Source organism: Xyrauchen texanus, chromosome 11, assembly GCF_025860055.1.
Source record: "Xyrauchen texanus isolate HMW12.3.18 chromosome 11, RBS_HiC_50CHRs, whole genome shotgun sequence".
In the NCBI taxonomy this organism is placed as follows: domain Eukaryota; kingdom Metazoa; phylum Chordata; class Actinopteri; order Cypriniformes; family Catostomidae; genus Xyrauchen; species Xyrauchen texanus.
Genome location: NC_068286.1, coordinates 10,118,601 through 10,131,104, shown reverse-complemented (window position 1 = coordinate 10,131,104; position 12,504 = coordinate 10,118,601). Strand labels below are relative to the sequence as shown.

At 38.0% G+C, this 12,504-nt stretch overlaps 1 protein-coding gene across 4 annotated transcripts in view; it reads right to left on the bottom strand.

The window, feature by feature from the left end:
- Positions 1-12,504, bottom strand: part of LOC127651195 (intersectin-1-like) — a 78,342-nt gene that overhangs the window by 10,528 nt on the left and 55,310 nt on the right. For all 4 annotated transcript variants that reach the window (XM_052136910.1, XM_052136911.1, XM_052136912.1 and 1 more), the window contains 6 exons: positions 12,051-12,174; positions 11,283-11,474; positions 3,744-3,865; positions 1,060-1,166; positions 542-725; positions 291-389 (listed from right to left, as the gene is read on the bottom strand). In XM_052136910.1, coding sequence (XP_051992870.1) covers positions 291-389; positions 542-725; positions 1,060-1,166; positions 3,744-3,865; positions 11,283-11,474; positions 12,051-12,174 — 828 coding nt within the window. The remainder of the gene's footprint in view (positions 1-290; positions 390-541; positions 726-1,059; positions 1,167-3,743; positions 3,866-11,282; positions 11,475-12,050; positions 12,175-12,504) is intronic.

Genomic DNA, 12,504 nt, shown 5'->3' with positions numbered 1-12,504 from the left:
AATGAAAGAGTGTGTTTTCAGTGATGAGGTGGAAGAGAGTGTGCTAGTATATGAAAGGAATATCAACAGTATCTGTGGCATGTACCTCACACAAACGGTAAATGGAAATCTACAGGGCAAATGTTATATGTAACGGTTGCCCCATAGACTTCCTCTGTAAATGCATTTCGGTACACGTTTTTTGTTGATTTTTACAAATCGAGAAATGAGTCAAAGCTATTTTCTGTGGAAAATACAGCTTAACTTGTATTTAGCACCTAACATTCCTTAATCAACAAGTGTATTCATACATTTTTGATGATGAGGGGGTATCGAGTGACTCTCTGCATGGGTTTAAGCAGGAAACTGGACAGGGGCATTCCCTTACAGTGAGGGTCCATCGCCAACCTCTGAAAATGCACAAACATTCCACAAATTTCAGCAATATGCTTATCAGAATAAATGATTAAACAAATTAATATAACAATCAAACCGAGTACAAAGTACTTCTGGCAGTTTTGCAATGGCATGGATAGACCAGGTGACTAGCTGCCAGTCTCACCTTGACAAAATCTTTGAATTCAGGCACCTCGTCTGTTTTCTGCTGAATGAGGGTGGCGCCGTTGAGCTGGCAACTGCAGAAGCGGATGTAAGGCTGCATATGAGGAAGCTGAGCCGTCAGGATGTCACCAATCATCTTTATCGGCATCCGCTCACCTGACATCTTCTTCCTTACCCGCAGTGCCCTGGAGGCCAGATAGGAGCATTATGGGTAAGCAACAGAACACCCATAATATAGAATTACATTCAGTCAATTTTTATATTTGTTCTACCATCTCTCTAATAAAGCTGTGAAGTGTGAATATTTCATTAAATGACCTGACACACTGCATTACTTTAATAAATACTCCAGTGTACTGCATTCTCATTATTGGCTTTAGAGAAAGTTTCATCATTGAGTAAACAAAGAGGGAGCTTAATGCAGGACAATAGTTAGGGGGGTAAACAGCATTGTGATGAGCTCGTTAAAAGGTCATGATTCAGAGTTGGCTCTATTTTATCAACCAGAAAGGGGCGTACTTGAGCAGTTTAATGTTGCACATGATCAGCTCTTTCCAGTTGACAAAGATCATGGCCACCTCCTTCTCCGTCAACAATTCTGACTCCAACAGAGGCTTCTGGAAGATCTGAAAGCAAACCATAACACAGCATTGAAATATTCTTTCTCTTAAAACAATATTTTAATCAAATGTAAATCTTAAAATATGAATCTCAAGAAAGCAGTGTGGAAATATCCAGGTTATATTTCACCCCAAAATACAAAATGTTTACTCACCGAGCACTTTATTAGACCTGTACACCTACTTATTCATGTGATTATCTAATCAGCCAATCGTGTGTCAGTAGTGCAATGCATAAACTCATGCAGATACGGGTCAGGAGCTTCAGCTAATGTTCACATCAACCATCAGAATGGGGAAATATTTTCATCTCAGTGATATCGACCATGGCATGATTGTTGGGGCTAGACGGGTTGGTTTGAGTATTTCCGTTACTGCTGATCTCCTGGGATTTTCACACACAACAGTTTCAGAGTTTACTCAGAATGGTGCCAAAAACCAAATAACATCCAGTGAGCGGCAGTTCTATGGGCGAAAATGCCTTTTTGATGGGAGAGGTCAACGGAGAATGACCAGACTGGTGCGAGCTGACAGAAAGGCTACAGTAACTCAGGTAACCCCTCTGTACAATTGTAGTGAGCAGAAAATTCACAACACGTCGAACCTTGAGGCGGATGGGCTACAACAGCAGAAGACCATATTGGGTTCCACTTCTGTCAGCCAAGAACAGAAAACTGAGGCTGCAGTGGATGCAGGCTCACAAAAAAAAAAAATATATTGACAGTTGAAGACTGGAAAAACATTCTGCTAAGGTACACAGATGGTAGGGGCAGAATTTGGCACCAACAGCATGAATCCATGGACCCAACCTGCCTTGTGTCAACAGTCCTGGCTGGCGGCGGAGGTGTGGGGAATGTATTGCTGGCACACTTTGGGCCCGTTAATATCAATCAATCATCGCTTGAATGCCACAGACTATTTGAGTATTGATACCGACCATGTGCATCCCTCCATGGCCTCAATTTACTCATCTTCTAATGGCTACGTCCAGCACGATGGTGCACCATGTCACAAAGCCATCTCAAACTGGTTTCATGAACATGACAATAATTTCACTGTTGCTCAGTGGCCCGGTTACAGGATCTGAATCCAATAGTCCATCTCTGGGATGTGGTAAAATGGGAGATTCACAGGATGCAGTTGAAAATCTGCAGAAATTGCGTGATGCAATCATGTTGAAGGGTGAGGGTCAAAATCCCTTGGCTCTTCAGATATATCAATACATATATATATATATATATATATATATATATATATATATATACCTTTTATATCAATATCTATCTATATTCTGTTGCTTAACTTCTTTAATAAAGTGATGAATTAACTATATGCATGATCACATAATCAATTCTATTTTCTTATGAGATGTGATGAGAGGGGGCAGGGAGAATGTTAAACATATGTTCTGTGTTTGATCGTTACTTTTCTATGATTAAGTATATGGTTTAAAGTCCTATGTAATAATACCTGAATAGTAGAAGTGTGATTTTCTATTATTATTTCTTTAGGGAAGAAATGTATGTTATTTCAACCCTCTCCTCTGCCCGAGGAGTGAATATTTTATCTCTCTGTTTTGGTTTAAATGGCCTGATAATGTGTGCTCTAGCTGTCTTGTGCCCAGAGAAGGACTGTCGTTCGTCAGTGTTTTGTGTGTGCGTTTGACTTTCAACCCAGGTTTTGAACCAGGGATGCACACCAGGCCGACTCGAAGACGCCCCGCGACCATCTGCGAGGTCACTTCAGACGTAAATCTCGGGCGCGGACGACAAGTGCGCTGATTAATGTTGATAGGCCATTTAACTATCTATATGTTGTGACTTTATGTTCTTTTAGCCAATCAGGAGTAAAATAATGGAATGTACGTCCTTGCAAATGGTATAATTGATGTAAGATTTTGTGTAAGGTACGAGTTAGCTTTCGATCTCCTCGTGAGACTTTGTCGCTGGCTCTACCAATTTCATTGCAAACTATTCTTCAGTAAATTTTGATTCTTTAATTGAATTTCTCGACTCCTGGTTTTCTTTCTCCATATCTGGTCCGGGTCATAACTGTTATACCCCTAACAATGTCAACTTGGACCAGAATCTCAAAGGAATGTTTCCAACTTCTTGCAGGATTCATGCCACAAAAACTTGTTTGCTGTTTTGAGAGAAAAGGGAGGCCCTACCCAGTAAGAGTATTGTGCTTCTAATAAAGTGCCCAGTGATTATATCTCTCTCTCGCACACATAAGCATCAAGAAAATGAAGCCTATATTCAGGCTGAAAGTTGCTGATATAATATATATATATATATATATATATATATATATATATATATATATACAAATTCCTAAATAAATGTATGCAAAAAATAATTATTTGCAAAAAAAAAGAATTTTGGTTGTTGTGGTGAAATATGACCCAACATTTCTTAATGAGATTCAACCCATTAACTATATTATATGCTCATACAATACTGATAATACATATTATTTAATGACATTACATCATATCATCGTAGTTTATCTAACATGCCTATCATTAGCATGTATTTTTGCCTGGATAGAAGTGTTTATACTGTAATTTCCTGCCAGATTTACCTCAGTGACTAGCTGCAGGTCATTGACATAGTTCTCCTCTGTAACGATAAGTTCATGTGTGTAACCCTGTCTCTTCCGTTCCATTGGTGTCAGCATGTCAAGGAGGTGGAGGTCGGCACACCCTGTAGAATGTACAGAGGTCATGCACAGTCAAATCTCACAAGCTTATATTAATATGTTAATGATTAGATTCATATTTAATTAGCATGTCAATTCATCTGTAATTAAAGCAGACAAAATTCAAGCACAAAATTGTATTGCTATTTTGGAAAATCTATGAATCATGCTGGAAATAAATGCTTCAAGTACACTTTAGACTTAATCATTTATCTGCTTTGTTACATGGCTACTTACTAAATAAAGGGACATTATATACTGATTCAAATTTTAATAACTACAATAAAAGAAAAAGTGCATAATGTTTTCAGACATAAAACTTGCTCAAATATGTGGAAATCAGTTATCTATGATAAGAGTCAAATATAAAATTTAGAGGCTATTATAGAAAAATATTTGATTGCAGAAAGTTGCATCTGACCATTCAGTACCAGGTAGTATAGAAAGCCATGTTATAAAGCAAATTCATTTCTTCATCATTGCTCAAGAAATACTCATTCCTCTGTACTTGCACAAGTTGGCTTAAAGGTGCAGTCAGTATGTTTTTGTTCATGTCAACTTGGACTTACACTGACCCCTAGTGGCCTGGATGCAGAATTATTCAAAATCAATAGTTTTCAGTTACTGCTGCCACTGCAGAATTTCACTATTCACAGTGAGTCATTATTAATTTAATCCTTGAGTGAAAGTGTCCAATAACAGGGCGGTAACTGAGATGCGAGTAGTATCAGAGACTATTTAGCAGAGAAGGGGCACTTCAATTAAAATAAATGTGAGAAACTGGAAGATCTAGCACGCAACGGATGTAGAAAGCAAGTCCAGCCTTAGAGGTAAAAGAGCCAATCACCTAGATACAGACATCGCCTGTCAATCAATTAAAAAACGTGCATGCGCATTAGCTATACAAGCCAGGAAAATTGTGTAATATGAGGTCAAGAAGCACAATTTATGATACCAAAATGATATTTAAAACATGCTCTTTGATTGTAATCTTGACCAACCATTTTGGAGATTTCAGTCTTTCCTCATTCAAGTAGAAAGGAGCTACACTGTCATAACTGGAAACAGCCTCGAGGGAGTGTTCCAAAGATGGCTGGCAGAGGACTGACTTGCTAGAAAGACTTTGGTAGTATTCAGTAGGTCATGTGATCTCAACATGGCAGCCCCCATGAGGGAACCCTCTTCGTGTAGAAGAAAACAGCTTTTATAAGGTAACCGATATGACAAGAGTCCTCATCTCATGTGAGTGCTCATAATTTTTATGAGGAAAAAATGACTGGAATGTACCTTTAAGAACAAAATAACAGCATGTTACAGTGCATTCAAAAACCTTGAGTGATGTGGATGAATCTGCACATTCTTTGTGCTTATGCCTCCTATTGGATGGAGTTTGTTTTGAGGAATATGTCTTGCAAACATTGGAGTGGTTAGGGCATTTGTTGCACTCATATAACAGAAGAGTGGGCTTGACTCACTGAACATTCACTTGACTATCCGAGGAAACTGAGCACCTTTTTGTTTCTTCTTGTGCTGTTTCTGTTTTGAGGAATAACACTCCTTCGGGACAATTTGTGGATGAATCTGCACGTTTTTTGTGCTTATGCCTCCAACTGGATGGAGTTTGTTTTGTGGAATATTTCTTGCAAATCAGAGTGATTAGGGCATTTGTTACACTCATGTAACAGCCGAATGGGCCGGATCACTGAACATTCCTTTGACTGCCCGAGGAAACTGAATGGCTTTTTTTTACAGCTAGCGGCTAGAGCTTGTTTTGTGGAGGAAAACACCTTCGGGACAGTTATGTGGATGAATCTACACATTCTTTGTGCTTATTCTGTATATTGGCTGCAGTTTGTTTTATAGATTAGTTTCTATTGTGTAATTCTGTCTCACAAAATTTGTATAGAATTGTAGAGGACTGTTTAAATTTTAGAGAGATGGACAGCGGTTGCTGCTGCTGTGCGCGGGTTAATGCACACGTTTTTCTTTTTTTGTTCTGGGGGATGATCGAAGGTTGATTGTTTGCACCAATGTTGGAATGTGGTCTTTATCATTTTATTTTTGACACACTCATTTGTCAAAATGTCAAATGTTAATATAAGCAGATTGTCTCTCTCCACATGGAATGTGGATACGTTGGGGCACCCCATAAAAAGAAGTAAGCCTATTTCTTTTCTTAAACGTAAGAAATATGATTTCGTGTTTCTTCAAGAAATCCATCTTTCCCCACAGGAAGCTGGAAAATTTGGGAAGATATGGGGTGGACATGTTTAGCGCTGGCTCAAGTAAGAGCAGGGGAGTCATTATACTGACAACATTCAAATGTCTCAAACAGATTAAAGATAAATTAGGAAGAGTCATAATTGTTTTTAGCAGAAATTCAGGGGCAAAGGTTGATTTTGGCTAATATGTACGCACCTAACTTTGATGATCAGGTTTTTTTTTATAGATCTAGAAGGGATGTTGCAAGCCGGTGGCACCCTTATGATATAATATTGGGTGGGGACTTTAAGTTTTGGCTATTCAGGGCAAGTCAGTTGAGGGACAAAGCAGGAAAACTTCTGGCTAGATATATAAAGCAGAGAGTCTTTTTTTTTCCCCTCAGTGAAATCTGCTGGTGGTGAAATATTTACTTTGGCCATTGATATTAATAATGCTTTTAAAGATCTTGATATCTATAGCTCCACGTCTTCGTCTACTAATGAAGATATTAGAAATTTTGTGCAACCATTAGAACTCCCTAAACTGACGGCTGAGCAAAAAAAATTCTCTTGATTCTGAGATAACCTTAGAGGAGCTTGGCGACGTAATTAAGGCCTTGCCTACAGGCAAGACTCCGGGGCCAGATGGCTTTGCCTCTGAATTGTTTTTAGATCTTATGCTACAGAATTGGCTCCACTATTGTTAGAAGTTTATATGGAATCATTAAAGAATGGAAAGCTTCCACCAACCATGACAAAGTCTGATTCTTAAAAAGGACAATGGTCCAAGCGAGTGTAAGAGAGTTACCGTCTAATTTCCCTGATCCAGCTAGATGTAAAAATATTGTCAAGATTTTTCGATAACCGATTAAGTTGACATCTCTTATACATGTAGATCAGATGGAGTTTATTCAGGGCCGCAGCTCTTCTAATAACATTTGGAGTTTCATCAATATTATGTGGTCACTGCCATCTCACTTGTTGCCAAAAAGGCATTTGATATGGTAGAATGGGATAATCTTTAAAAAATTTGGGAAATATAAGGGTTCGAGAATACTTTGATTGGAAGGATTAAGTTACTTTATAGACACCAGGTAGTGGCGGTACAAAAAAATAGATTAATTTCACATTATTGTTCTCTGGATAGGGGCACCCGGCAGGATTGCCCTCTTTCCCCATTGTTCTGGCTTGCCCTGGAACATTTAGCAACCACGATAAGAAAGGAAGATGATTTTCCAGGGGTGGTGGTGGGAGGTATGGCGCATAATTACTTTTCGAAGTTCTCAGGATACATAGTCAATTGGTCTAAATCCGAAGCTTTGGCTCTGACAGCGTAATGTCCAGTAACATCTTTTCAGCCGGGCGTTTTCCAATGGCCCAAACAGGGCATTAAGTATCGGGCATTTTATTCCATAGCAAGTTTGTGTGATTTATTTAGTTAAGTTTGACTCCTTAATAAAACAATTGTCGAGCAGTGTTGGCAGGCTACACTACATTTATCTACGATTGGGAAGGTTAATGTTATTAAAATGAATTATTAAGAAAAAATATTTTGCCGATATAATCAAATAATGAGACAAGTAAGAGATTGTGGTTAAAACCGCTCTTAAAAATTGTGTTAAATATAGTTTTTGGTTAATTTGTCATACTTTCAAAAACACGTAGTAGTATGTCATTCCCAACATACCCAAAGTCATGCAATTTCACAAGCTTATCAACAAGCTGCTGTGTATGCGCCAAGAGTCCCTTCCGGGGCCAATCAAATGTTGATCTATATTTATACATGATTCCAGCATTTGGTTTCAAGTGAAAGGGAGTCGGTCTAAAACAGGACTTCTGTGCTGAAAGAAAAGCCTACGACTGTCATTATACAGTCCCATGCTGTGTCTTCATCCATTACGGCTTAGCAAACTGGTACTGTACAGTGGGGGTGCAGTGGACAGGTGGTACAGAGTGCCACATGACAAACAATCATCTGCTGCTTGTGAGTGCTATTGAGTACACGTAACCACGTGTACAGTACACAAAAGAATATGTTCTACCGTCGAATTGAATTAGTATTCATATGTGGCCATTTGGAACACCATACATAAAGGCATATACTGCACCATTATTTTTATTTTGCATAAAAAACAAAACAAATAACCTTGATTGATTATGCTTTGAGAATGACAAATGTATATGTTAGCAGATTGAAAATAAACAACCAAGTCTGCAGTTGCCATGGATTACTTTAATGGTTACACATCATTTATTTTTTATAAAGGTGGTATGACACTTTCTTTAAAGCTAGGAGATGTTGTATATAGTTTTTAACTGTACATTCATTTTTATGTTTAATAAAATGCTTTAATAACCAAATACAAGAGTAAATGTTTTGGACACTGTTGTGAGAGATTCGGATGCATTCTTACATAGTATTGTAGATATTGGATGGGAAGGAAGCACTTGTGCTTCTATAGTCCAAGAATGCTTACAGTTTATTTAAAATAAAAACAAAAGAAAACCCTCCAATAGACTGATCATGGACATGATGGACAGTCAATCCAGTCAATAATAAAGCAGCAAACCTCCAATTATTTTGCAATGTTGAACAGAAGAACCACACAGATATGGAATAAACTTGGAAGGGAATTTCATGTCTTTGTTTCTCAGCATTAAAATGACAATACTGTTATGATAAAACAAAAAAAGAACAAAATAATAAAATCAGCGCTCATGTGTTGTCTGTACAATATTGTTGGAGTATAAATTAATGCCAAGATTTTCTAACAAGCAGAAAAAACACATTGATGATCTAGTTGCCCTAAAATGACCAACCCAAAGATTCTTGTTCTTACATTTAATAGAAAATTCCAGTCTCATTTTTCACTTGTAAACTTCAATTTATTCATAACCATTTGTGATTAGAAGGGTATTATTCATGTACACTATTTATTTTTCATTTATGCCGTTTGCTCAGTTCAATATGGTTTAGTCAAAGCATTGCGAATTTCAAAAAAGTCTAAAGTTAGCAATTTGTTTGTTTACAGAATTTGGTGATTTCATAAATGTTCTCTACTCACTACTTGTACTTTCATTTGCATGTTTTCTGGAAAGGGACATTGTCCTACATACTACAGTGGATGTTTTTTTTTAAATACTATGCATAACAAGTTTTGATCATTATAAAAATAGTAAGCTGTTGTATTAAGAACAACTTGAAATATAGTGTTCTTCAAATTCAACATCAACATTTCAAAAATAATTGCAAATTCAATCAACATAAGGACAGTAAACAATTAAAGATTAACAAAACAAAAGCATTCATTCATCTGCATGGGAAATGCAATTATACAGGAAATTAACATTTAACCGTCAGAAACCCCAATCATTCTTCTGAACAGGCGAGGGAACCCTTCTCACATGCGTAACTCCCAATACAACATGTACGTACATTTGTCTATCACTGTACCATTATCCTTAAGTGGCAGTTGTGCAGTTATTTTTTTTGGTTTGCAACACAAATTCTCAACCCCGTCATACAGACACAACGGAACAAACATATATATATATATATATACATACATACATATATATGTATATACACACATACATACATACATATACATATATATATATATATATATATAAAAAGGCAAGCACACAACCACTCTATTCATTCACAGTTTTGGTATGAACATGTAACAAACAATGACACTGAGAGGCACGTGACTGGACTGGAGGTACGGATGAAATTCCATCCTGTCCGTCAAATTGACTGACAGCACCTGTGTGTACTGGAGGGATGGGGGAGCAGGTTGTTCTGAATGACACACAATAGTACTCTACATGAAGTCCAGACATATCCGACCATTTGGGGACACTTAAAATGTCATATATTTGTTTTAAAGAGCACTTCTCGTGACTTATTTTGAACAGACATATTTTCGCTTCCCAAAAGACGATACTGATTTTGACATTTAATGTGAAATCTTCATATTGAATTTGGTCGGATATGCCGCACAATTCACTACATCTCAAACCCACATATCAGAGCCCTCATGCGTCTGCAGTGACACTAATAAGCATGACAGTTATGACACACGTTAGATGCTGCACCCCGTTTCGTCATGACTCATGAATAGTGGGTCATTCTGTGGTGCTATGATCTAATGATGAATCGGTGGGGAGTAGGAGTAGGGGCAGGGCTTGAAGGAGCAAAACGCACACTTAAGTTAGATGGAGTGGTGGAACTTAACACTGAATGGAACTGTTTCGAATGGTCGCTTCAAAACTGCTTTTTACCTACAGAGGCGGGGCTTTGGTACTATATCACAGAAAGCCACAAAAGGACCCACTATCCAGCACTTTCATTTGATTAGTGTTTCAATTTATTATACAAATTCAGTGTGAATGGTTAATTTCATGAATTTGTAAAAAAGAAGAAAGAAATCCTTCAAATATTAGGCATTCTTGTTTATTGAATTGCTAAAATGCGGAGGATGCTGGCTGGCAATTTTGCCAAATGTCTACAATTCTGAATATTGTGGTTAACGCTCTCTGTAGTATTCATCTCTTCTGGCCACAAAGCCAGTTGGGGGGGGCAGTCACATGATCAATGTTCCATCTCCCATCATCCCGCTGGGCACAGTTTTAGGGATAGTGGGTCGCTTTGAGGACTTTCAAGGCTGAGTGGGATATGGGCAACATAAGAGTCCTAGAAAGAGGAAAACACAGCACATAAGCAAAAAAAAAAAAAGAAAAAGAAAGGAGAAAAAAGTAAAAAAAAGAAAAAACCACAATGTGCAATAATCTTACGAGCTAGGATAACTAAATGGAATCTGCAAGACACTTTTCACATGACACCACAATGACAAGGACACAAGCATGCAAGCTGAGAGAGAGAGATGAGGTTGTTCTACGTAATACTCTACAACATGGAGGTGTGAGGTTGCTTGGAGACAGGAAGAGGAGGGGCTTCAGTGTGACAGAGGATAAGGACTGGTCATTGAACGCTCTATATAACGCACCACACCATGAGGACATACCTAAAGCTACCTATGAGAAGCTCCTCAAATAGGTTTCAATGTTTGTTACAGAAGCATTATAGACAATAAATGGATCTAATTGGCCAATTTAAAAATGTTTGCAAAGGGAACTTAATTTATATGGTAGCTGATATTTAATTAGACAGGATAGCGAGAAGTTTCGTGAGAGAGTGAGAAAATTCCAGACTCACATTGTTGGCTGGGGTCCGTGTCAGTGGTCAGCTTGACGTAATTTGAAGGGAAAAGGCCAACAGAACCATTCAGCTCTCCTTTCCACCAATCAGGATCCTCTCTGCTCAGCACGTTGATGATTTGGCCCTTCCCGAAAGGTAGTTCGTCATCATTTTGAGCCGTGTAGTCATACATGCCAATCACCTGGCACACTGTGGTAGGCAAACACACATGTTTGTAGTCAAAATTATCAATTGGGATAGTTCACCCAAAACTGAAAATTCTCTCATCATTTACTCACCCTCGTGCCATTCCAGATGTGTATAACTTACTTTCTTCTGCAGAAAACAAAGATTTTTAGAAGAATATTTCAGCTCTGTTGGTCCTCACAATGAAACTGAATGGTTACCAGAAATTCGAACATCCAAAAGGGAAATGAAGGCAGCATGAAAGTAATCCATACAACTGTGTGGATGAGTTGTTTGGGTTACTTTTATGCTGCCTTTATGCCCTTTTTTTGGACTTTCTGAGTTCTGATCACCATTCGCATGCATTGTATGGACCTAAAGAGCAGAGATATCTTTCTAAAAATCTTCATTTGTATTCAGCAGAAGAAAGAAGTCATGCACATCAGTGATGGCCTGAGGGCGAGTATATGATGAGCATTTTTACCTATTCCTTTAATCCTGTGCTAGCTTTCTAAAGTAAAAAATTTAAGATGTCATTCAACTCATGTGTGCCCTTGGAAACCCGTTCTTTTTGTGTACAGTAACTTCTATGACTTGTACCTGCATTGGGTGTTGGCAGCTTGGGTGGGTTGGGCTCTGTGGGTGTGGTCTTACTGGTGCTGGGGCTCAGTAATTTCACATAATTAGCTGGAAACCAACCAATCTGACGCTTCTTTCCTCTTGCCTGCAGAAATAAACGGAGGTGGGCGATTAAGCGAATTTTAAATCAATTCCAGCACAATATCATAACAAAGACAAATATATCATCAAGACAGTGATTATTTTTCACTAATAGCCATTTCAATATCAACACAAACGTACTGAAACATGCAATGAATGTCATCATTTATTAAAACTTACAAATAACTAAAGGTTACACTACAGAGAACCAAATACATGCTGCTGCTTCTACGACTACTAAAGAGATTATACCAAAAGCTTTTTTGGCATTCTGGTAGAAAAATCATGCCAAAGGTTTGTGTTAATGTGGCAGAAAGCGCAGGTGTATTCATTA